General features: G+C 38.4%; 1 protein-coding gene across 2 annotated transcripts; it reads left to right on the top strand.

Moving 5' to 3' along the window:
• The first annotated feature begins 503 nt into the window (after nucleotides 1-503).
• plekhg7 (pleckstrin homology domain containing, family G (with RhoGef domain) member 7) lies at nucleotides 504-22,957 on the top strand. 2 transcript variants are annotated; one of them, XM_053499714.1, is made up of 17 exons: nucleotides 504-781; nucleotides 1,347-2,045; nucleotides 2,715-2,737; nucleotides 6,410-6,528; nucleotides 6,736-6,776; nucleotides 8,805-8,900; nucleotides 9,063-9,209; nucleotides 10,954-11,049; nucleotides 11,138-11,260; nucleotides 12,747-12,860; nucleotides 13,973-14,147; nucleotides 18,650-18,765; nucleotides 20,566-20,653; nucleotides 21,436-21,515; nucleotides 21,723-21,876; nucleotides 22,057-22,154; nucleotides 22,387-22,957. In XM_053499714.1, exons 2-17 carry the CDS (start codon nucleotides 1,422-1,424, stop codon nucleotides 22,495-22,497), a joined length of 2,205 nt encoding a protein of 734 aa, XP_053355689.1. In that variant the 5' UTR covers nucleotides 504-781; nucleotides 1,347-1,421; the 3' UTR covers nucleotides 22,498-22,957. The 2 variants fall into 2 exon arrangements, with proteins under 2 accessions (XP_053355689.1, XP_053355688.1); XM_053499713.1 differs by having other exon boundaries at nucleotides 6,407-6,528; nucleotides 22,387-22,956.
• Nucleotides 22,958-26,541: the final 3,584 nt, after the last annotated feature.

Genomic DNA, 26,541 nt, shown 5'->3' with positions numbered 1-26,541 from the left:
CAGTAACTTCCTAAAATAGTTTGATCATGCTGCTAAACAGGATTTACAGGGACGATTAATTCGTCATGAGCTACGTGGTAAGCTCTCCTAGAGATAGATTTTTCAAAAAATCTTCCTTTGTATATGATAGACTACACTGTGTGTCAGATGTCATAAACGAGCAAAGTCTTCTTCCCTTAGCGTGTTAACGGTAGGAATTTGGGATAGTCACATTTAGGTCATTCAGGTCATGACACAAAAGGAACCTGATCCTGTGTGAAGTCTAATTCCGAGTTAGAATCACACACCTGGTACACACGAGACACGGTCCGAAAAATCACCCACTGTATCTCCTGCTTTACTAAACACAGTGTCATAATAATTAAAATGACATGTTATTCCAAAATATGTGTGTTGTTTTTAAAATACTAGCGAGTACGGTAGTGTGCGCTCGCTCCGCCCACTCAGACTTTTCTCTTCTCACACACACACACAAACACACACACACACAGTGAACACGGAGACTCGGGGGTTTGTCTCGGTCTATTGTGCGGTAACGGCTGCTCATTGTGTACTGAGCTGGGAAAAGCCTGTACTCCACCGCACGCGCGTTATACGTTACTACTAATTAGTTTAAATGTTTCAAATCTTTTAAATCTCTTTTGATGTAGCTCATCGTCACCTGTTTGAAATCTAATGACTGAGCAGTTTTGTTTGGTGAGAGGGAACAGCGCACCAGTGTACTCGTAGACACACACACATCGCTTCATGGAGACGACTGAAACATGAAATAAAACGTACAGTAAGTATCCAACATTTTTTTTTATATAAAAATAAAAATATCATGTTAGTCACTTACCAGTCTGCATATATTTGTGGATTTTTTGTTTTTAAAGACAATATTAATTTGTGTTACCCATTACAACAGGTGCATTGTCCATAACAATGATTAAGTTTTACTTTGCATCAGTCTAAAACAGCTGGAGGACTTCGATCACTTTAGTGCAGATGTGCTGGTCTGATGTTAACTGTGGACACTTTTTTCAGTCCAGTTTTTCTGGACTAAAAAAAGTGCACAAATCCAAGCCTGGTCCTGAATTCGTCTTTTTTTGCCAAGATTTAAGTCTGCCACAATGTGACATTTACTTAAAACACTTCTGGCAAACAGTGACCAGGCTCTGCAGGTCTCTTGTATTTCTGTGTAAACGATCTTTTGTGGTTAATGCTTTCCCATTAACATTATTGTCCTTCCTCAGGGAGTTTTATCTGATTTAAAAGAGTTTCAATACACACACAAAAAAATCCCCTAACCCAATCTTGTTCACATTTCGCTTTTCTTATTTTTGTTGTTTTTTTCTTCAACACAGCTACAAACTGATCCAACTCTTCTGGAGATCAGTTCGCTTTCAGCCCCTCAGTGATACCATGCAGCTTAGCAAAAGATGACGGACATAAATCATGAGCATATAACGGAAATTGGAAAGCATGTGGACAAAACCCTGGAATGGACCTACATTGAATGGCACGATGAGGACATGGCCAAAACCGCGGATGCTCACACGCAAACCTTTCAGGAGCAAACCGTGGACAAAGAGACCCAAACGAGCAATCCATTCCTGATGCGGATCGAGTTGTCCAGGACCCCTTCTAGACTGAGATGTGGCTCGCTGGGTGAGGTGGAAACCATGCCGACACCTTTATTTCAGTTTGACAGACAGGCACCTGCTCGCATCTCCACATCTCCCACTCTGAGGAGGATGAGGAGCACCAGGATTCCTTGTCGTGATGTAGGCAGGATAGAGAGCACTCAGGAGGAGCCTAGCGTGAGTGAGTCTCCATCACCGAGGAGCCCTCTGTCACCTTCACACCGTCAGAAATCTCCCCATCCTACCACTGTGAATGAGTCTAATGGGGACAGTCAGCAGGACGGTCACTCAAATGATTTGTTGACTTCCGGGAGCATCAGATCTTACAGATCAAAGACAATTAGCAGCCATGTTCTTTATTCAAAGCAAGAGTTTCTAACTGTGAATGAATGCTCTGATATTGATTATGATTCTGACAAGGTAATGTACTAAATTTTCCCATACACATGAATAATGCTTATACAGTACTGAATAATGTACTGAACTTTTCAATACTCTGAAAAGCAGTTTAATTTATGCATATCATGGTTTTGATTTGAGGAATGTTTTGGCGTGTGGTATGTTTAAGACCGTGATAGTCACAGTCAATCTAGGGAGTCATAAGTGTGATTGTTGCACACAGGGAGCCTTTTGCATTCCTTCCAATTCAAGTCTCCATGCTCATTCTACTCTGCCTCCTGTGGTGGCTCTTCACAATGAGCCCTTTTGACAGCAGATGAATGAGTAGATACATGTGCCGACAGCTTTGACCGAGCCCATGTCCCCAGACCCCCTCAAGTAAGGGCCTCCGCTACCCACAGTCCACAGGCATCAAATAATGAAGGGGTCACTTGGTGATCAAAAGAATGAAAGGAAAACCCCATTCCTTGAATTTATATATTTAGTCAGGCACATCCTCTATAGTCAGAACATCTTGGCAGATTCAAGGGCTTTTAAAGGCAAACTTTAAAATGACAGTTGTTGCTTCAGAGAAATATATCATATGGAGGAGACATGTTTTGCTAGGCTTCAGCTTATCTGAATGTACAGTGATGTAACTAAAAATTTTTCATTGCTACCTGTGCTCACATCATATGTTTTTCACTGCAGGTGAAAGATCCAAGTCATAAAAGGTAGGTGTACAGCCCCACTATCTTCAGTAATTTGCATGAACTATGCCCTTCTTAGATTTGCATGTGAGCCACGTAGAATTTATATTTGTTTTTTTTTACTTAGTGTTCGTACATGCAAAATGTAATATCACACACTGTATATGTGGAACTGGTCAAGCCAGCAGTCTTTCTGCTTTTCTGTGTCGCAAAACCAACAATTCCATGCCAACTGAACCTGTTCCCTTACTCGCTCGACATCACTAATTTGAAGCGCTGTTTTATCAAAGATGGCCAAATAGCAATATTTCTTGTAGACCAGACAGAGCGGTGCTAATGGAGCTGGCCATTGAACACCCATTGTTCGCTGTGATCCCACTTTGTTCGAGGCATAGTCCCATGGTTCTGTATGGAATACAGAAACTCATTAATGCTGTTTTCCTCCAGTGTATCTGTTCATCTACGAAGGGCTTCTTTTTAATGAGAGATAATCAGGCAGTTATAAAGGCCTTAATTGTGCAGCACTCTTCGATAACAGCTTGTTCTGGGCCAGGCACTGGAGAAGAGAGCTTGAGTCTGAGGGCATCATTATCTGGCAGAGGTGGAAGGACAAAGCCCCCTTCTTTGTGGAAGCACTGTGACATGGGACTTGGTACTCAGACTAGGCTTCATTGAGATGCGAGTTGCATTATGGATGTGTTTTGTGGTAGAATTAGCGGTGACCTATTTTCATTTCATGAGCTAGTTCAAAGTGCCATATTTATAACAGGAGCAGGACACATCGACCAATGTTTTTCCTTTTTAGGCCTTGTAGCTCTAATCTTTGTGTCAAGTAGAGAGGAAGGAGAATTATGTGATGACTATTAACGTCATCCTTTTAAAGACTCTTTACATGGCAAGTAAGGCTCAACCTTAAAGAGGAAAAGAAAATGTGTTTCGAAAGGTCTATCAGAGCAGGTGCTCTGCCCTGGGCGTTATTGTTATAAGGGCAAAGGGTATGTGTCTCACAGCAACTGCGTCTGCGACACTGTTTATCATTGCAGTCTCATGGTCAGGTGCTGACGAACACTGATAAGAGGTGTCCATGTTGGCCTTGCTATGATGTTGTTGTACATGGTGTTTCATCAGTTTATTTGTACGTTTAAAAGTGTATGTATTGTGATTATGAGCAATGTTGAGCATTATTTCCATTCATCTGTGAAATGCGAAAATATCATGCTGATATACACAGCAGCACACCTGGCCACCACCATTTAAAATTTTCGTCAAAACATTAAGGGTGGAACTTAAAAACCAGCCTGTCAGGTTGCTATTGAAAACATTTCTGCTTCACGCTCGAGATTCACAGCCACTGTATAGCACATGTACAGGAGAGCTGAGGTCACCTGAGTATAATGCAGATAAACACAATCAAAGTGAGAACATGAGAGACAAAAATCTCAGTCCTGAAGAAGCTTTTACATGTCGTATCTCCGATGCTGATTTTTTTCCAGTGAATAATTACATCATAAATGTATATACATTTAAAAAAAAAACACTATAGGCAAAAACAAATCCTCAATTTTAAAGCACTGCTCCGGGTTGCACAGCCACAGGCTGGAAAGCAGGGCGTTGCTTCTCTTGTCTTGCCTTTTCGGTTTTTGTCATAACTGGTTCCACAAGACATGAGCACTGTTCATTTCACTATTTTGTATAGTTGAACATGACCAATGGCATGCGATATATAAACACAGGAAACAAAAGATTTTAACGTTTGCTTTTTGTGAAACACAAACCTGATAACCCTGTTAATAAAGACCTGAGGACTTGTGTTACCCGAGGTTCCACAGATTCTCACTAAGCTTAATATGAGATTTTGTAATCCTATAACGAGTCAACTTTAACATATTAATTCCAATTGTTTTTAATTACTGTATTTTTGTTATTAGAACTAAACGTAGATTCAGGATCCGCAAGGCAGTGAATGATTGATATTTGGTTTAATAATTTATGCGCATTTAACAATCGACATTCAAAGTCACAAAGCAGCTTTACAGGAATATAAGTTCAGGATACAAATGTAAAAAATTATACATATTTAAAGATTTATCAGTTTATATCTAATAAGCCAAAGGTGGCAGAGGTAATAAAAATGTACTGAGATGACATAAGAAAAAACTTCTGACATGACCCAGACTCAAACGTGAACCCATTCTCATTTCGAGCTAATAATAATAATAATAATAATAATATAAATTATTTCTATAACTGTGCTGTATGATCAGAAGTGCATTTAAATAACAGGGAAATTCATTTTAGTTTACATAAAGTCTACTTTGCTGAATTTACCACTTTTTGCGGCATTTTCTGTTTTAAAATTAGCAGTGTGAAATGCAGTCCAAAGCCATCTTTATGGTTACTAAATAGAACCGTCCTAAGCAGTCACATGTATCTATAAGGCTGTGTTCACATTAAAAGCCACAATGCTCAATTCCGGTTTTTTAATCAGATTATGATTTGATCAGATTGTTTGCACATTCATTGTTCTTGTTTTACACATAAAAAGAGGTCTAACTTTCACTTTGAAGCACGAACAATACCACATACATCATTTTATTTCATACTTAATGTTTCACCCACATTGCTGCTGTCCCACACACAATATCTTTACCCTTTTATATGTGTATATATTTTTTATACTTTACACTTTGCCCTTTCTGTGTAATTTATAAATTTTTAATTTTATCTTATTTGAAACCTTTGACAATTTGTAAATTTGAATATTACATTATTTTATTTTTATTTATTTTTATTACATTTTTATTCTATCTTTAGTTTAATTGTATTCTTCTAGTGCACATTTTTTCTTTTATTGTAGTGAAATCTTTCTATTCTTTTCTGTCTTTTCTTTTTAGGTTACAAACAGTCGTATTGGCATTTCATTGCATATAATACTGTGTATGGATGTGTATGTGACCAAAAAAATTAATTTAATTTGGATTTTTAATTGCATTTCATTGCCATTCACAATCACAATCAATAGTGACTTTATTAACTGACTCTAATGCGGACGTAATGTCTGTCCTCTGAAACGCCATGCATATGCACATCGATATGTCATTGCTCACGCCATCTGGGTTAAAAATACGTCACAAGTTTGTGCCACTCCACATTCATTTCAAATAATTTATGTAATTTGAGCAAATGATATGTTTGTGATTTTGCTCTGGATGACGGCAAGCAGTTAGTCAGCTGTATTTCAGGTGCAAAAGAACGAGGACAGCCAGACGCTTGCTTGAGCTGTTTAAGTACTGCTATGAAATCCTCACACTGAATGTGTTTTAAGTAGCGTTTAATATCTGACAGCAGCCAGTGGCGTCCTGAAGTCATATATACATGGCACCAAGACATAATTTCATAATTTTGATGATAGTTTCATTCTAAAAATTAAATGTTAAAATAAGATCGTAATATATATATACTGTAAAATTCAGGCATCCTGAGATTTGTCATTCAGACTATGAACTGCACATTATGAACTGTTTTTCTAAATGATCGAACTTAAAAAGGAAGCGACAATCTGTCATTTAGCAAACAGACAGCTCATCTGTCATGCTTTAAGAAAATAGTTCCCATTAGGTCTGAAAACTTCTTTTATTCTATGCAACATTATCCTCTGTTAACATTTTTCTCATGCCTTTGCTTTGCTTTCAGCAGGCTGCAGGAAAGGAGGCGAAGCTCCGTGGTGGTCACTCTTCCTGGAATGGACGTTTCTCCTGGTGATCTTTTCGTCTCCAATGGTGCCGTCGACATTTTAAACCGCTCCACGTTAACAGGTTTATCAGGCTATCACCATAAGCATTCAAATACAATATTATATTCATATATCAATTTTTTATTCTTAATATTTAGTTTAAAATTGCTCAGCAAAATAATTGAGTATCAAAAATTGTCTATAGTGTTATACATTTCAGCATTTTATATACAGTTTGCTGTGGATACTAAAGGTGTGTTTACCACTTTTATTTTATTCTCATGTATAGAAACGAAGAAACCAAAGTGGCCTTTTTCAAAGCGTACTATGGTAGGTGAAGTTTAACATTTCAGGCATCAAAAATATTGGTAATGAAAATTATCTAAAAAACTCCTCATTCTCGTTATTCTTGGGGAAAATTCTCGTTATTCTTGGGGAAAAAAACACATACTGTATTGTTCACTGACCCACGTCAAAGTAGATTTACATTTTTATCAATTTCTGGCAGGTAAGCAACATGTAAATAACCACATGCAAAACAGAACCACGAACAAAGTTACGGCATCATCCAGACTTGTTTTTATTACTGGATAGCCGAGATGTCAAAGCTGTTTATGATGATTTGACTACTTAGTGCTTGTTATTACTGAAACTTCTTTCCTTTGCCTGTTAGTGTGTGTATCAGTTACATGAATGTAAGAAGTGAATGATGAATACAGTGTGTAGCTTTTTTAAACTGTACGAAGAAGTAAATTCGTCCTATTGGTCCTGTTTCAATATGAAGTCAAGCAGAACATAAAGTCACCTTGGCTGTCACGTGACCATACTGAAATCTGATTGTCTGGTTCACTGGAAGGAGAGACAAAAGAACTTTGTTGCCCTTGCCTCCCAGTGAGAAGGGTTAGCCTCCGGTCATGTGCGTAAACACACATAATTAAGACAGGCACCCATCTATAATAAGTGAGAGCACATTCTGAGATGCTAGCCAAAGATTTTATAAACAAGAACAGGAAGGAAAATAAGGAAAGTTTGTAGTTATGTAACACGAAGCATTCTTACTCCTCAATACATGCAATAGAAATGAGTTATTTGTGAAGGTACACTTAGGCATGAGGTGAATTACACATTTTAAAATTGACTTACTTTATTGATCAAGGGATTCCCAGATTCCTGAAAATCAATAAAAATCAAATTTACCAATTATTTATTGTACATGTGTAAGCTTTATCATGATTGTTCAGACAGGAACAGGTTGACAGCAAAATGAAATAAATGCAGTTTTTGGGCTTTTAATCATTTTGCGAAATTATTGTCCTTAAGCACATTTGGTGGCTATATCAAACATTTTTGTTGGAAATTGCTACAGTATAAATTCTATATATGCTATACAGTGAAACCTCGAATTGCGAGTAATGTGGTTTGTGAGTGTTCTGCAAGACGAGCAAAGATTTTTAATAAATTTTTACTTGGAAAACGAACAAGTCTTGATTTACGAGTACCTAGTATCATGTATCACGCATGCACTTCTTGTTTTGATGCCGAGCGTCACGTGATCACAACTGAGCCAACGTTTTTTCTCTCTCGGGCGCTGCGGAATTGTGGGTAATCGTCTCCCCTGCTGGGTCATAGTGCGCGTCTTTTACTGGTATAATCAACATCCGTGCATGTGTACTGTTTACTATAACACTGTGACCACATGTGTGTGTGTAAAACATATTTTTTTGTGTCTGTATGCGTGTGTGTACAGCGCACATGTAAGTCTCATTAGAGACAATTTCTCTCTCTGCTCAAGACTCAGCCTGCTTTATGTGCGTGCGAGCATCATTGGACACCATGGCAAACACACACACACACACACACACACACACAGTCCCCTCCTACCTTTGCCTTCACAGAGACAGACACGCACACAGTCTTTCTCTCCGCTCTACACAGAAACACTGCTCGGTTGCGATTTTTTTCAAAGGTAAAGTGCAGGTTGATTTGTTTTATTTTTACTTTACAGCAGTGATTCCGTTAGTGTGTCGCTCATTCGAGTGTCATTAGAGAGATTTCTTACTTATTTTTCAGACAAAACAGTGTTTCCGTTACTCCGTACTTTAGATTCACATACACAAACACACAGCACACAAACGGAAACACTTATCTGTCAGGATTTATTTTTACTTTTTTTTTTAAAAGGTCTTAAAAAAAAAAATTGCATATAGAATCAGGATGTGTATAAAATCATGATACTTACAAAATCGCAATACAAATGGAATCGGCACATAGGTACTGTGATAATGTCGCATTGTCTGGTGCCTGCTGATTCTCATCCCTATTAAATGATGATGTGTGTTTTTTTAATATATATATTAGAGCAAAGGCAGGACACGCACAGCTGGAGACATCGAAAAATGTCTCATAGCCATTCAGATCCAAGAATGGAGGAACACACATTTTCAACAGTACAAGGTAAAAGAGACAATTTTTGAATGTCTTAAATTTTTTATAAGCGAGCTCTGTCTTGGAAAGTCTTTAGTAATTTGTCTAATATGAAGTAATATGATGCCGACAGTCATGAATATGTGCAAAATCTGTGAGCATGTAATAGTTAATTGATTTTTTTTCCCTCAGGATTTGACTTTGGAGGAGTTCCTGAGAAGTAAGCCTGAGCTGAGAGCAGAAGAGGAGCCAAAAGCATACAAACGACAGGAGACCCTCTGGGAGCTCTTCACCAGCGAGTGTGTGTACTTCCTAGACCAGTTAATGGTGCTGAAAGAGGTATAAATCATGGATAAGAATATCATTTATTACTGTGTGGTGATGAGAATATGCTGTTAGTGTAGAAACTGTAACAGTTTTTCACTGTATTAAACTAGTAGTATAATAAGAGTATATTATTTTGTTATATTGCCAACCTTTATTATATTCTGATCCCCTTTATCCTGTACTATAAATAATCTTTGAGATTTTTGCTGAGTGGACTAGACACTTCTATTTCGGGGTCATTCTGAATGTCTGAGTGGTTGCTGGTTGTATGATTGAGTGGAGGATATCTGGGCCACGGGTCACATGGATGGACGAAAATGTTCAGATGATAGGGGTGACGTGGTGAGAGATCTTTTATAGGCTATGCAAATGACTTAATAGTCACAATGTGCTGATTATGCTATTAGTACTTGACAAAGAACTGAACAAAACCAGAAAACATTGTAAACTTTGTTATGTTCCTCTACTTGGTTATACCATGCTTATACAGTATACAGTAGGGCAGTACAGGGATATGAAAACTCAACGATCTAAGGGACTGAGCCTCCACCAGGTTGCCAGTGTTGTGCCCTTGAGGAAAGCCCTTGACCCTATTTGCTCCAGGGGTGCTGTTTCATGGCTGATCCAACGCTCTGACCTTCAGTTACGCTGGGATATCCAAAAAATTTATAATTCACTGTGTAGTAATGTATATGTGACAAATAAAGGCTTAACTTAACTTTGGCAATGTTTTTAGCAGGTGTGAAGAAATACGGTAGATTAAGAATGCTCTCGAAAAATTGTTTAAATTGTTTATTTTTATCATTTACAAAATGCAAAGTAAGTGAACAGAAGGTTTAATATTTGGTGTGAATTTGGTATCAATATTTGGTGGCTTCAAACCAGCAACAACTCTCATTAACTGAGATAGAAACAGCTATGTAGGAGGCATAGAACTGGGTGAGGAACAGCCTAACTCTGCTACTATGCTAAGGTTGTGGAAGACAGTTTCATGTCACAGGTCGTACCCGTGGCAAGACTGAGCACAGCAACAATATACAAGGTAGTTATACTGAATTAGTAAGGTTTCTTCCAGGCAATGATTTCAGAGCAGATTTGGGTTTCAAGATATGCTCTAAGGTATTTTAAAAAAGCACAAAGAAACGGGCAACGTTGAGGATTGTGGACAAAGTGGTCAGCTAAGGAAACATAGCGTAGCAGGTGAAAGACCCATCTGCTTACTTTCTTTCACTGGAGGATATCCAGCAATGCCATCAGCAAAGAACTGGCTGAACCAGTGGGACCCAGGTTCACCCATCAAGAGAATTATGGCCAGTGTTTTTTATAGACGAAATTCGGCCCGAAAGTCATACCTTCGACATGGAAACAAGGTTAAGGTGACAGCAGGTGCTCTGGACTAATGGGCTAAATTTTGAGAAATCTGCCTTTAGGCAGGTTGTTTGCTGAAGGGCTAGATCAGTGTCTGCATGCTGCAGTTAAGCAAGGTGGAGGTTTCCTGCAGGTATGAGGCTGCATTTCTGCAAATGGAGATTCTCAGTGCTGAAAAGTAAAGCAAGATACTTACCCATCATGCAATAGCGCCAGGGAGGTGTCTGATTGGCCCCAAACTTATTCTGCAGCAGGACTTCTATTTATGAAAGCATTCTTACTTTCTTACTATTCTTTTCACATCTGCTGAAAACATGTGCACAGTACTGTACAGTATATGTAACCTTCCAGTCGTTTAAACATGTTTTACCTTTTGGTTTGTGTGCAGGTATTTCAGACCACTCTGTCAGAGCTGCAGATTAGGGAGTGTCTACTAGATATTGATTCTTGGGCACTGTTCGCCAACCTCAATGAGCTGTGCCTGGTACAGTACAAAACATAAGTAGAAGTTTAATGGATGATGTATTGTTCATTGTATCACATCAGGTTGTGTGTTTGCTGTCTCATTGCAGGTTAGCTTTGGTTTCCTGACCAGTCTACTGGGGGTAATTAAAGAGCTATGGGCAACTCCAGAGCCTCCAGAAAGCACTCCAGAAACCAACAGCACAGAGGCCCTGCTGGCTATTCTCAGAAAGGCTAGTTATCACAGATGATTTTGTGTGCATGTATGTGTGTGTTGATCCGTGTATGTGAGCATACATCTGTGTGCATGAAGTTGCATGCGAGTGCGTATGTATAAGTGCCCGCTTTTGGCTGTGTTTCAGTCAGATACAAGTTATAATTAAGTCTAGATATTCATCGATTATCCATAACATTACAACATGAAATATTACCATGTTGTATGGATTCCATTTGTACCACCTGGGCTTCTCTGGTCCCTTGGGGGATGACTCCACAAGACCTCTCAGGGTGTGCCGTGGTCTCTGGCACCAGGGCATTGGTGGCAGATCCTTTGGGGGCTGTGTGTTACGGGGTGGGGCCTCCATGGATCAGACTTTCTTGTCTGGAGTTAATGGATTTCCGATCGATCGGTTGTCTTTCGAATGTCTGACCACATAAACCGATGCTATTGTGATGACACAAAATATATGAGTCGACTGCCACATCGACATGCCATCCTCCCTCTGGGAATATTACCAAGTCTCTTTAAAAGATGTCAAATTTGCAATAAACACAGTTTTTTTTTTTAAGCAAAACCACATGGAGGAACCTCTGCTAGAAGCTTTAACACAACAAATCTTATTTGTCGATTAAGAACAACGCAGCATGAATAATTTGAGTATGAAATGGTATCCGCAAAGATCTTGTAAGTCGACCCTTAACCACCTTTAGTAGAGTTGCTCATAAAGCTTAAGTCTTGTGACACGGGTTAAGAGATAGGAAGCAGAGGCTATTCTATTGGTTTCAGTTTATTTATGATTCACATAAAATAGTAAGAGAATGGAATTTTTTTTATATGTTGCCTTCCAATAAATAAAAGTTTTACATTTATGATACTTTCTCATATCTTAATTGTAGAACACTGTTGTTTAGAATAGAAACAAGTAAATAAATACTACACAATAAATACAACACTTTAAATGGTAGATTCCAATAACCCACACACACCTGTAATCAGCAATCGTTATTGGTAATGGTATCCGTCTCGGCTGATTCAGATTTCTCTGATCTGGAATCATCACTGATCAAAGCACTCCTATCTGGAGCATCTCATGGGTGCTCAAGCAGATTGGGATCTGGGGGCTTTGGGAGTTCAGCAGATTTGACTTGTCCGCTGGCTCCATGTGCGGTTGGCTGCAGTCTCCTGGGTGTTCTCCTGGCGCCTTTCTATCATAGCCAGCATCGACCTTTTTTGGCAAGGTGTACTGCATTGGCTTTTGTGTGGGATCAGAACAGATGCGGTGGACTTTGCTCCCCACAAGCATAAATGACCCTCAGGTGCCCATAATCCTGTCACCAGTAATTGATGATAAATGTTAATGTGTTGATGTTATGGCTGATTGGTGTAATATACTGTATGTGTATGTGTTTTTTGTATGTGTATGTGTGATTTTTTAACATCTTTAGTTTAGATGCTCAGAAGAGAATGTGTTCTCTGACCATTGTCCTTGATCTCTTTAGGCTTTTGGTGAAGGCATTTGTCACTGTCTGCAGAAATACTGCATGAACTACACCAAAGCCATCCACTATTTAGACACCCTGAAAGCCAGGGAGGACTTCAGCTCCTATGTGAAGGTGTGTAAGACTCTTTTTTTCTGACTGATTAAATGACATGAATTTTAATTTTCTTCTATTTTGATGTACTGTATATAACTTTAGACTTCCAGCTTTTAGACTCCACCTAATAATAAATTCTTTTTCTTTTTGAAAATGTTTGCCATTACCTCCTGTTGGGGCACCTCATGTAAAGATGCATTATTATCTGAAATCAACAAACATGGATAGAGAACATCCAACAACTTGGCTGATTATTTATTATATTTTATATAAATTCAAGATTATTCTTCCATTACATTCAGTAAGGCAGTTGTTTCAGTGGAATATCAGTAACTAGGTTTGGCTTGTTTTTTATAATTTTTTTATTTTTAAACATTTTTACATTTACTGATGTATTTACTGGAAGAAATATGTTATAATGTAAGAGCACAGTGATCAGAAACTGCATGCAAGAGAGCATTTCTGTTCTGAACTCATGAAACTTCAAGGTCCCATCCCCCCTTAACATTTTACCTTCATTTTTTCCCACAAAGTTACCTGAATATAAGGATTCAGTTACCGGCACGGCTCAGCGGTTAGCACGGTCACCTCACATCTCAAGGGTTGGGGATTTTTTTAAACTGCCACGCACTGACATACTGGTTTAGTGGTTAGCGCCGTCGCCTTGTACCTCCAGGGTCCGGGTTCGATTCCCGCCTTGGGGTCTTAGTTTGTGTAGTTTGCATTCTCCCCATGTTTGATGGATTTCCTCCGGGTACTCCCCTTTCCTCCCACAGTCCTAAGACATGCAGATTAGGCTAATTGCCGTCCCCAAATTGCCCTGTAGTGTGTGTGAATGGATGTGTGAATGTTGACCCGAGGTCCCACCACGGTTGTAAAATCGGAAAAAATACAATAGTAATCACCAATGACCCCAACTGTCCCTAGTTGGACCAAAGAGGTTTCTTAGATTGATGGATGGATCTCCTTTGTGCTTATAAATTTTCCTTTTCTTTTCTTTGATTCCATATATTGTATTAACATTTATCTACAGTAATTGCTACCTGTATTTTTTTTGGACTCACTCCTGCCTTGACTGCTTTATCAATAATGCTGCTATTATATAACATCTTTCTGGCTGTATTCCACAGTGGTGCGAAAGAAAAGAACAGTGCCGCAGGCTGCAGTTAAAGGATCTGCTAGTGTCCCCTTTGCAGAGGTTTACGCGTTACCCCCTTATCCTGAAGAACATGGAGAAGAGGAGCTGCACCGAGGCGGAGGAGAGCGCCTTACAGAGCGTAGTGGAGCTGGTGGACAGAGCCATATGTAAATAAGTATCATTATCAGTTAGCACAGCTGCAAGCAGGCAAGATATTTCTCATGAGCAACGGCCAGACTCTAGGGTTATTCATAGCACAGAATTAGGGCTGCCTGATAAATCAGATTTTATCATTTATGTAATGTGTTGCCATGATGAACAGGTTGCAAAAACATAATGGCCTAAAGGGTGGGAGTTGCTTTTAATGCCAAACATGATACGTTCTCTGGCTATTAGAATAATGAATGCCTGCTGCTCAGACAAATCACTGAGATGTTTTTCTCACCCAGGAATCATAAAAGTTAAATAGTGGTTTATGAAAATAATTTTTGGAAGTAGTGGGAATGGATGAGATATCGACATCTATTAATATATTCTGGGGTAATTGTTTAGCTCAATATTTACACATATATTGCTTGCAAAAAAAACTACTTCTGCAAGTAAAAAAAATGTCCAAAAAGAACATTACGTAAGTTACTGGATAGCAGTGCTAAAACCCACATTTAAAACCAGTCACGGCAGCGCATTCAGCAAGAAAGCACATCTGATAACATTATATCATCTTAAACAACACTTTGTCTCATAAGTGCTTCTAATACAAGCCTAAATCTCAAATCCTTCTCAAACCCCTGAACAAGGATATATTATTTATGCCTGCGCATTATTTTTTAAAGCATAAAGCACAACATATTCCACAGCATTGTCTCATTAGCAACAGAAGCATTTAAATGAGCCAACATGTACACCGTCAAGGCCGGAGCCGCATGTGCCTCTTTCATCCGTCTGTGCGGCTCCCTGTCGCTTGGAAAAATAAATAATGAGTATTTAATTGAATTTTAGTTTAGTTGTTAGTTTTTCAAATGTAATTATAAATTTGAAGATCATGGTGATCTTGTAACATTAAAATAAAACGTGTTACATTTTTCTGTCGCTCAAAATATGCATCACAAACGCCGATAAACAAAACTACACTCTGCAAAGTCACCAACGCAGACGTCACTTTCTCTGTATTATTGATAATAACAATAATTTATTAAAGATGTACCAAGATTATATATTTTTTTTTACAGATTACTAGCCAGATTATTACACACACACTAGTAACATGACATAATATATTTAACTATTATTATTTTTATTTTTTAATACAGTACATAGTATAAAGATAAAAGGGCACTGGTGGCTCAGTGGTAGGTGTTTCGTCCGCCATGCAGAAGGCCTGGGTTCGATTCCCAGCCAGTGCCCAAACCCCAGCCACTGGATGCAGTGCCGGTCCCAAGCCCGGATAAAATGGGAGGGTCGCGTAGGGAAGGGCATCCGGCGTAAAACCTGTGCCAAGTTGTAGTGCGGACTGAATATTCCGCAGTGGCGACCCCTTGCCGGGAGCAGCCGAAAGACCAACAACAACACAGTATAAAGCTAAAAAAACCATCTACGGGCCCAAGTGGCTCTTTGATTGTTTAAGGTTGCCGACCCCTGTTCTAAGGTAACTATTAATGACATTACGATAAATCCAACCTCTGCTAATTAATATCCTTATTACCTTCTTCATCCACGTTCTTGTTTCTCTTTTGAATAAGTTACAAAGTCCACAACAACATACTGCATATGAAATGAATCAGCACAACAGAAGCTATCAGTTGCCAGTTTATTGTTTTATCTGTGTCACAAAACATCAGGTAATCTAATCTGATAGGTAATCAGGTAATGTTTCTTGGTTTTTGGCTCTGAAATAGATTTTTGTATCAGCGAAAATACACAGTACTTCCGCCATGCACTGTTGTGACCGATGTCATCGTAGTCACAAGTCACAAGCAGATCATGAGGCTAACTGATGGAACAGTAAAATTGCCATTGCTAAAATCAAGGACGTAAAAGACTGAAAATCATGCTGCAATTATCTTTTGCCAAAATGTAGAAAATACAATCTTGCATTTAATTATTTGATGATTTCATCATCCATGACCATTATATCCTGGTCAGGTTTCTAGGCAGGAATACATCCTGAATGTCAGTCACATGCACCATGCACAGTACCAGTCAAAAGTTTTGATGCACCTATTTACTGTAAGAGTAAAAGTGCAGTGTGAGTCGAGGACCTGATCCCTGAAAATCAACCGATAAATTGTTGACAACTTGCGAAAGAGACGCATCTGTCTGTGGGAACTGTACACACAATCATTCAGCAACACCACTTGCACATTAACTTGGCAAGGACTACAGTCCTGATCTTGCTCCAAGCCATTTTTACATGGTTGGGCCATGAAAGGAATTCCTGGGAGGCCAGCATTTCAAATGTGATGCGATCATGGCTCCAGTATACTGAGAAAACTTTCTACTTTTATGGTATCAAAGCACTATTGAAACGCTGGAACGCTAACTTAAAAGTGCAGTAGTGTAGGAGGGGATTATATAGAGAAATAAAGGTTGTTTTTATTGTCAAACTCGCAACTTCCGACCTACCTGCATGTTTTTGGGAGGTAACTAACCAGCCAGACATGGGAAGAGCGTGGGAAAAAGTGCACAGACAGTAATCTGAGCTCAGGATTGTAACCGCAGACATTTTTGGGTAGCTATGAGGCGGCAGCACTACCTGCTGCACCGCTGTGGTGCCCTAAGGTTGCACTTGTTTTAAAAAATACCTTTTTTAAATACTTCTGAACATTCCCGCAACTTGAAACCAAAAAAAACAAACAAATATTCTGTTTCTGAACATCATGTATTGGGATTAGTGTAATCTCCATACAAGAATCCAGCTACACACTAATGTGTTTTCTAACAGATGGCAAAAAAATAATTAGTATGCCAAGTACATTCTAATAAAAATTTATATATATATATATATATATATATATATATATATATATAAGTTTTTATATATATATATATATATATATATATATATATATAATCACCATATATATAATTTATCGTTATCATAATTTTATCATCATCATATATATAATTTTATCATTATTACCATGTCTGCATAATTATGTACAAAATTATATTTCCATATATAACTTTAAATTAATAAATAACATTACAGGAGAATATATGCATGGCTGTAAAGAAAAAAAATATAGTACAAGACATAATGTACAACGTAATGTACGCTTCTGAGATTTACCAGAAGTTACCAGAAGAACTCATATTCTCTCAGTAAAACCTAACAGCTGTTTTCTTATAAAACTGCACAAATCTGTGTCTAAAACTCCTGATTTAGACAATAAGTTCTCCCACAAAATATTGATTGTTTATTTTATTACTCTTTATTGCTCTTTATAGGAGTTTCTTTTATGCAGAAATGTTTTCAAAAGAATCTTTTTCTTATGCCATATTTTTGTATGTGCCTTTTGTACTGTAAATAAAACAGTTGTTAGGTATTACTGAGCTTGCTGGAGAATATAAATTAATCTGGTAACTTTGTCACACTCGCTCCTTTCTATGCATATTTCTCCTGTAATGTTATTTATTGATTTTTAAGTTGTCTATGGAAATACTGAATGATTTTGTACATAATTGTGCAGACATGATAAACATATATAACAAAATTGGTACAGCATATAATATGGTGCCTAAGATTTTTCCACAGTACTGTATATATATATATGTATATACTGTAAATGTTTAGGCAGGAGAAATACAGTATGTCACAATACATTGTTCCGGTAACGGTGTATCGTAAACCACTTGTTCTACTTCATGTTTCTACTGTGTACTTATCAGAGCTGATAATCCGTGTTTATCTGCACAGAACTCGGGTCATGTAAGAGTTGAAAGACTCATGTCAGAGGAGGAATTATAAACTGTAACAGTGTAGTGGCGACCCACAATTCCAGTTTATTATCTGTCATCATAATAAAGCTAGAGCCTAGAAAATGCTGAGAGAAACGTCACAGAATGCACAGTTTATGTCAGGCTTCAGTGTGCAGACTTTAGATCGTTTTTCTTCATCTTTAGATGTTTCGGTTGGGTAGAACATTTCACTGTTGCATGTTAGTGTTTTTTGCTCATCTCTACCAGCATGCCCTGACCTGCACAACTGCGTGTGATCTGCCTCGCAACTAGACTGGCAGGTTTTTAACAAAAACGCAAAAATTCAAATGGGGTATATTTTATCAGCGTACCTTCTCCTGACTGATTTGAGGGTGTGTCTGGTGTAACGTAATAACGCCGTGATGTAACTTCGTGCACCTTGTCCACTCTGAGGCTGGTTATTTCTTTATGGGTGGGGAATGGTTATTCCCTCTGACGCCTGAGTCATGGAATGATTAAGATCTCTATCTTAACAAACAGAGAGAAATCATTGCATAATGAAAATAGAATTGATTGTGATCAAGGGAATAAAAGAATAAAAGTTGTGCAATAGAGATCAAAAAGAAAAGGGAGTAGAGTTTGTTTAAAGGGCGTGGTCAAACTTCAATAGAAAATCTGTTGTATGTGAAGCATTGTGGTGATGAATTGGGAATGTGTTTGAATCTCTTATTCCCTCTTTCTCTGTGCTTAGATGATCTGGAGGGCAAGGTGAAGTGGTTGGATAACTATCAGAAAGTCAAACAGCTGAAGGAAGCCTTGGTCTGGCTCCCAGTGTGGGAAAGAGAGAAGAGAGCACATGTTCCAGAGGTAAACATGCACATTTAAATGCTGTAGTGTTTACATCCCTATAACAGATTCGATTTAAGCCATACGCTTAATTTTAGATACTCAGATAGGGAAATATATTTGTTAATAGAATAATAATCTCTAACAGTATGGTTTCTACCAAATGTCAATTTTTGCATACTGCATACATCAGTAAAGCTGTACTGTATTATAATAACGTCAGGTAGTGTGAAACCATGCTAGTAAAGTTGTAGTCCATTGTGTGGTGCGGACAGGTGGGTTTCTCATTTATCTTCCATATAAAAAACGTCCTCTTCCATCAGTATCAAACCAATATGCTTCCTTGTCAGAATGCAACACTTCACAGTAGTTTAGCACAGGGAATGGTGCTAAAAAGGTACCTTTTATGGTCATGGTACGTATTAATGAAGTACAGTGAGGGCACAAGGGCTTGTTAATTATCGTCAGTACACCAGGTAACCCAGGTATCCTCATACGAGAACATAAAATCTTTCAGTCAAATGATTAGACACATCTACTCATTGCATGGCCTTTCTGATTTTAATTTTTTTTGTACATTATAAAACAGTACTGAAGAATTCCGAACTATGCAATAATCTCATTCGAACTCTTCATAGTGAGATACGTCTGCTATTTATGCTCTGTAAAGCCTTCATAACGCCTCTGATCTATTGATATTTGAGGCTGGTAACTCTAAATAAACGCCTCCTCTGCAGCAGAGGTAAGTTTTGGTCTTGCTTTCCTGGGACGGGCTCATTTATCATGGTTTTGCAAAAGCACTTGACAATACTGTTCTTGCAAGAACTATTCCAGAACAGCTGACCTTCATGTCTCAAAATAACAACTGACTGATTTATTACCTATTTTACCTAATTCCATACGTGTTATTTTTTTTTTATAGTTTTGAAATCTTCAGTATTGTTCTAGAATGTAGGAAATAAATCACTAAACAGGAAACATTGAATTAGAAGGTGTGTCCATACTTTTGACTGGTTGTGAGTATCATCCTCATATGAGGACAGTTGGGTATAATTGTTTTTAGAAACTTTTTCGAGAAAACGCATTGGAGACAACATTAAAGTCTGAGTCTCAGGACTCAGACTTTAGATGAACTCAAGATGCCACTTGGTTCTTTCTCACTGCATATCCTGTGCGAATCCATCATAGTTACAACAAACATGGTTTTGGAACCTGTTCCGCTGCTCCATAATTCTAATTGCACGTGTTTATTTACATAACTATATTGAATATAATTATGTATGATTAATTTATCTTTTTATTTATTTCTTTTGTAATTTATCTTTTTATTTATTTATTTCTAAACATTAGTTAATTAAGTTTTGAATCAATCACGTCAATTTTGTGATTTTAGACTTGTCTATTAATTAAATTTTAGACTAGGCTACAATTATATAATAAGAATTAATGAGAAAACCAGTCAATATACTTGTTACAGCACCTCATTATATTTGAAAGACTTAATGGGATTAGGGTGAAAGCCGTAGTCTATTGTGGACACATGCATATTGTGTCCAGACGGACGCCTCTGCTACGCTTCAGTTCATTAACCACAAACAGAATATTTGTTTCTACGTAGTTGCCCATGTTCATGTAAAGAGTATTCAAATGCAAAAAGATTATTCTTTTAATAATGAAAAAGATAGACAGTGACTAACTCGTGCCCACGTGGGAAGACAGGTTTTGTCTGGATTAAAATTGCAAATGGATGTTATGGGAAAAACTTCGGAAACGATGGAAAGGAGTTTTGCGTAGTACATTCACACCTGTAATTTCTCACAGAATCTAAAACACTTGCTGAAAACCGTGAGTTTGGAGAACCTGGTCACTCAACGCAGTCTCCGACACGAGGGGAAGCTCACACTCACTGGTGAGAACTGGACACATGACTTCCAAAACTGATAATCTGTTTACATTGTTTTAATTCGATAAAAAGTTATTATTATTATTATTATTATTATTATTATTATTATTATTAATATTATGCACATAATTATGAATCATACTTCTCCTATTTATCCCATTTTTAAACTTAAACTATATTGTTTCAAGTCAAACCGGGACTTTTGATTGTGCAGAATAACAGAACACAGTTATAAGGGGTAAAAACTATCTTTATTTATCTATATAATCCCCCTTTACACTAATGCACTTATCCCAAAGTTTCACTAGTGCTTTCACTAGTTTTCAGTACTTAAGCTACTGTATGATCAGACTACCTGCTTTATGTCTGAAACGACAGCCTCCCAGGAATTCCTTTAATGGCCTAAACATGTGGAAATAAAGGCAATAACCCGGATTCGTCTCTTCCATAAGTTGGCAACAAGTTATCAGTCGATTTTCGAGGATCAAAGGTTCCAACTGCTAAGTGTTTACGGGGGCTCAGACCCACCACGGCCGAGATCTTTCTTCATGGATGTCTTTAAAACATTTCCATCATTCAAATGTTTTATTGCGGTTAGAGTCTCAGCATTAAAGCATTTTGTAAAAGTCCCGCTTTGAGTTGAATGCCCCTCGTATTTCCTTCTACACATGAAATGGAGTGTGTATATATGGACCCTTAATGCAATCAGTTTAAGATGCAGAATCTACTGTATTACTGTCCTTCTTTAAATTCATCATTCTTCACTGTTTCCTTCCCTGTATGGACAGAGAATGCAAAGCTGAACGATGTTTACGTGTTTCTGTTTGACGAATTCCTCCTGATCACCAAGGTCAAACGAAATAAAAAGGTGCAGTATATCAAGGAGTTTGTATCCAACTGCTCTGTATCCAACTGTCTTGGGAATGTCTTTGCACATCAGTGCACACTTCTAGGTTACGAACGATTAGTATTCTGAGGTTGAGAACAGATATTTGAAAACTTCTGGAAGCTTATATTGGAATATTATATTACAGGTTTTATTGATATATCCAACCTAATGGTGTGTGTTGTGTAGAGGTCTGTAGCTGGGGAGATGTATCCTGCTCGCACTGCAGCTGGCCTGGAGCTGGAGCAGTTACTGCACGAGGGCTGCACCTTCACTGTGCTGGATCAACCCATCTCACTAGATCGCCTGCAGATCAGGAACATAGACCAGTTTAACGCAACAGGTTCAGAGACATTTCTTTATATTAGGGTTTCCTTGCTCATTTCTCAGGATCCTATTTTTATTCATTTTTTTATGAAGGAAGAAATATGATAGTATTGAAATGAAATAATAGGCATTCAGAGAAGAACAATAAGAAATTGTCACTGAGTGTGATTATATACTGTTTTGTTGTACATTCTAGCCTCTGGCCTGCCCTGTTCCTTCATTATAATGCACCAGAATCGCTATCAGCAGTGCATCGGCGTCTTCATTCTGCAGGCCCCGACCGAGTCCGTTAAGGTGAGGAGCCGCACCGCGTCCCGATGTAATTACACACTGTGCCGTCTTTGATCTGCACCACCTGATCCCAGCCTTGTGTCACCGTTTTTTGTTTTTTTTTGTCCCGATCGGATAACTTCGTTTTAAATGTCACGTCAACAAACACCCTGCATGCAAGAAAAGGTCTCTTAACTGCACGCCAGTTGATTGCATTATTAAGCGGGTTTCCTTTGTGTGTGTTTGTGTGTCACAGAAAGCATGGCTGTCTGAGATCGAGGAGGCGGTCGGCGCTCTGCTGAAGCGGGACTCTCAGCAGCCTCGGCTGAAAAACTCTTCTCTCTACGTGGAGTCTTCTCAGATCTAACTCCATTACACACTCAGAATCTGTCGTCCCTAATGTCAGTACTGCTGCCTGATAACATCACATGACTTGGACTAAGATTTTGGGTTTCTATTTGACTGGATCCCTGCTTGGCTGTAGAGTCTCATATTCTACCCTCAGATTCATGTTAATCCATTTGAGTAGGTTTATTCAGGTCAGGCAGCAGTGTAGGTGTAAAGTCCACTGGGTCACAAATCACACAAATAGATACGTAGCTGCAAACTCTGAACTATTGCTGTAACCTGACACCCACTGAGAACTAAATGTGCCAGAGGGATGGAGTATTACAGTGCTGTAATTCATCCACTTGTCGTATGTTTTGTGTTCCTTTACTTCCTTTTTTTAATTAAACTTTGCTTTAAAACTGAAACTATCTGGTCTGTTGATTTAAACTGGTAAAGGTACCATTTATAGCAGTGGCCTGTAATGTGCTTTATGGGACAGTGGAGCAAAAAAGTTTTTACAGTAGTCAGCCACCAATTGTCCTCGCACTTATAAAGATGGGTTTTATCATATTCGTCTATCATATATATCATATTCATCATTATACAGGTTTTTTATAATAAGTATTTGGCGAATAACAAAATTTTATCTCAATACTTTGTTATATATGCTTTGTTGGCAAAGACAAGAGGTCATATGTTTTCTGTAAGTTTTCACAAGGTTTTCACACACTGTTGCTGGTATTTTGGCCCATTCCTCCATGCAGATCTCCTCTAGAGCAGTAATGTTTTGGGGCTGTCGCTTTCCAACACGGAGATTTTCTATGGGGTTGAGATCTGGAGACTCGTTCTACTCGTCCTAGTCCCTTTGCAGAAAAACAACCCCAAAGCATTATGTTTCCACCCTCCTGGTTCACAGTAGGTATGATTTTCTTTGGATGCAACTCAGCATTCTTTTTTCCTCCAAACACGAAGTTCTATTTTGGTTTCATCTGACCATATGACATTCTCCCAATCCTCTTCTGGATCATCCAAATGCTCTCTAACAAACTTCAGACAGGCCTGGACATGTACTGGCTTAAGCAGGGGGACACGTCTGGCACTGCAGGATTTAAGTCCCTGGCGGCGCAGTGTGTTACTGATGGTAGCCTTTGTTACTTCGGTCCCAGCTCTCTGCAGGTCATTCACTAGGTCCCGCCGTGTGGTTCTGGGATTTTTGCTCACAGTTCTTGTGATCTTTTTGACACCACAGGGTGAGATCTTGCGTGGAGCCCCAGATCGAGGGGAGATTATCAGTGGTCTTTTCTAATAATCACAGTTGATTTCTTCACACCAAGCTGCTTACCTATTGCAGATTCAGTCTTCCCAGCCCTGTGCAGGTCTACAATTTTGTTTCTGGTGTCCTTTGACAGCTCCTTGGTCTTGGCCATAGTGGAGTTTGGAGTGTGACTTTTTTGAGGTTATGAACAGGTGTCTTTTATACTGATAACAGATGCCATTAATACAGGTAATGAGTGGAGGACAGAGGAGCCTACTAAAGAAGAAGTTACAGGTCTGTAAGTACCAGAAATCTTGTTTGTTTGTAGGTGACCAAATACTTATTTTCCACCATAATTTGCAAATAAATTCTTTAAAAATCCTACAATATGATTTTCTGGACTTGTAGTTGAGGTAGACCTATGATAAAAATTACAGACCACTTCATATTTTTAAGTGGGAGAACTTGCACAATTGGTGGCTGACTAAATACTTTTTTGCCCCACTGAACACACACACACACACACACACACACATATATATATATATATATATATATACACACACCCACAAAGGTTTGGGCACCCCTTGATAAATAACAGATTTTAGTTAACTCTTAGTTAACTAACTCTTTAGTTTACTTCCTCTTGGGTCCACAGTTACTCCTGTTGGATGTGGTTCGTCCTTCTTGGTGGTATGCTGATATTGACCTGGATACCCTGGCTCTTGATACATCCTAAAGACTTTGTCGCTGTCTTAGGCACAGATGTGCCAGTGAGACGCGCACCAACAATTTGTCAACAATTTTGACAACAATTTATCACCCATAATGTTGCGTGCATTGCAATATTTTAAGCAAAACTGTGCTATTACTTTGCTAATTAAACCTTCACACTCTGCTCTTACTGGTGGAATACGCAATCAATGAAGATTGGCCAAAACCATGAAACCTCCATGATAGGTCAAACAGAGTCATGTGAATATTGTTACTGCGTGAAACAGTCAAGTGCTACATCTCCCGGCGCCATGTGTAGAGTAAATGGGTAAAAAAGTAACAAATCAAGTGTAGCCGAATGTAGCTAAAGTAAGAGTAGCGTTTCTTCTTTACAGATCTACTCAAATAAAAGTAAAAAAGTAAATTAATAGAGTAAATGTATCTCGTTACTACACACCTCTGGTCATGCCACAGCATATCAATTGAATTCAGGTTAATGACTTTGACTAGGCCACTCCAAAGTCTTCATTTTGTTTTTCTTCAGTCATTCAGAAGTGGACTTTCTGGTGTGCTTTGGATCATTGTCCTGCTGCAGAACCCAAGTTCACTTAAGCTTGAGGTCACAAACAGAAGCCTGGACATTCTCCTTCAGGATATTTTGGTACACAGCACAATTCATGGTTCCATTTATGACAGCAAGTCTTCCAGGTCCTGAAGCAGCAAAACAGCCCCAGACCATCACACTACCATCACCATATTTTACTGTTGGCATGATGTTCTTTTTCCGAAATGCGGTGTTACTTTTACTACACACATAATGGGGGACACACCTTCCACAGTATTTTTTTATTTATTTTTTTTAGGATTTTCCCAAAAGTCTTGGGATCATCAAGATGTTTTTTGGAAAAATTGAGACGAGCCTTTATATTCTTTATGCTAGCAGTGGTTTCGTTTTGGAACTCCATGCAAACCATTTTTTCCCAGTCTCTTTCTTATGGTGGAGTCATGAACACTTACCTTAACTGAGGCAAGTGATTCTGCAGTTCTTTGGATGTTGTTGTAGGGTTTTTTTTTTTTTTTTGGTCGGCCGGCCACTCCTAAGAGGGTTCTCCACTGTTCCATGTTTTTGTCATTTAAAGCTAATGGCTGTCACTGTGGTTCACCGCGGTTCCAAGGCTTGAGGAATTGCTTTATAACCTTTTCCAGACTGATAGATCTCAATTGTTTTCTTTCTAATTTGTATTTAAATGTCTTTGGATCTCAGCAAGGCAGAACAGTGGTGTAGTGGTTAGCACTTGCACCTCTGGGGTCCGGGTCCGATTCCCGGCCAGACTCGATTTCAGTCTCATAGAGTTTGCATGTTCTCCCTGTGCTTGGTGGGTTTCCTCCGGGTACTCTGGTTTCCTCTTACAGTCCAAAGACATGTAGATTAGGTTAATTGGTGTTCTCAAATTGCCCAGTATGTGAATGAGTGTGTGTATATCTGTGTGCCCTGTGATGGATTGGCACCATGTCTAGAGTGTACCCCGCCTCGTGCCCCAAGTCTCCTGGGATGTCTCCCCCCTTATCATGATGTCTAGTTTTTAAGGATCTTTTGGTCTAGTATACTTTGTGAGGCAGGTCCGATTAAAGTGATTTCTTGATTGCGAACAGGTGAAATCAAGTCTGGGTGTGGCTAGAGAAATTTAACTCAGTTGTGATAAACCAGGGTTGTTTTAACAGAGGGGCAAACACTTTTTCACACAGGGCTATGTAGTTTGGGATTTTGTTTTCCCTTTATAAGGGAAAAAAAAAGAGTTTTTTTTTTCCCTTTAAAAACTGCATGCTGTGTTACTTGTGTGCATACTTGTGTTATCTTTGATAAAAGAAATCAGTAAGAGGGCAAACACTTTTTTACACCACTGTATACATAAGAAATTTTTTGTTTAAGAAACAAACAGCATTTATCAAGTAAAAAATCCCTACCAGATTGACAAACGTTGCAACAATGCTGATTTTCTTTTTATTATGCAGATAAATTCCTATTGAAATTTTAATTATTTTATTCTTAGCCCATTTGATTTAATAAATCCATAAACAGCAGCACTCACAGAGCTGAAAGGTGAATAAGAG

Source organism: Clarias gariepinus, chromosome 7 (assembly GCF_024256425.1).
Source record: "Clarias gariepinus isolate MV-2021 ecotype Netherlands chromosome 7, CGAR_prim_01v2, whole genome shotgun sequence".
Taxonomy (NCBI): Eukaryota; Metazoa; Chordata; class Actinopteri; order Siluriformes; family Clariidae; genus Clarias; species Clarias gariepinus.
The sequence above is the reverse complement of the archived record's forward strand: the minus strand, read 5'-3'. Positions and strand labels throughout refer to the sequence as shown.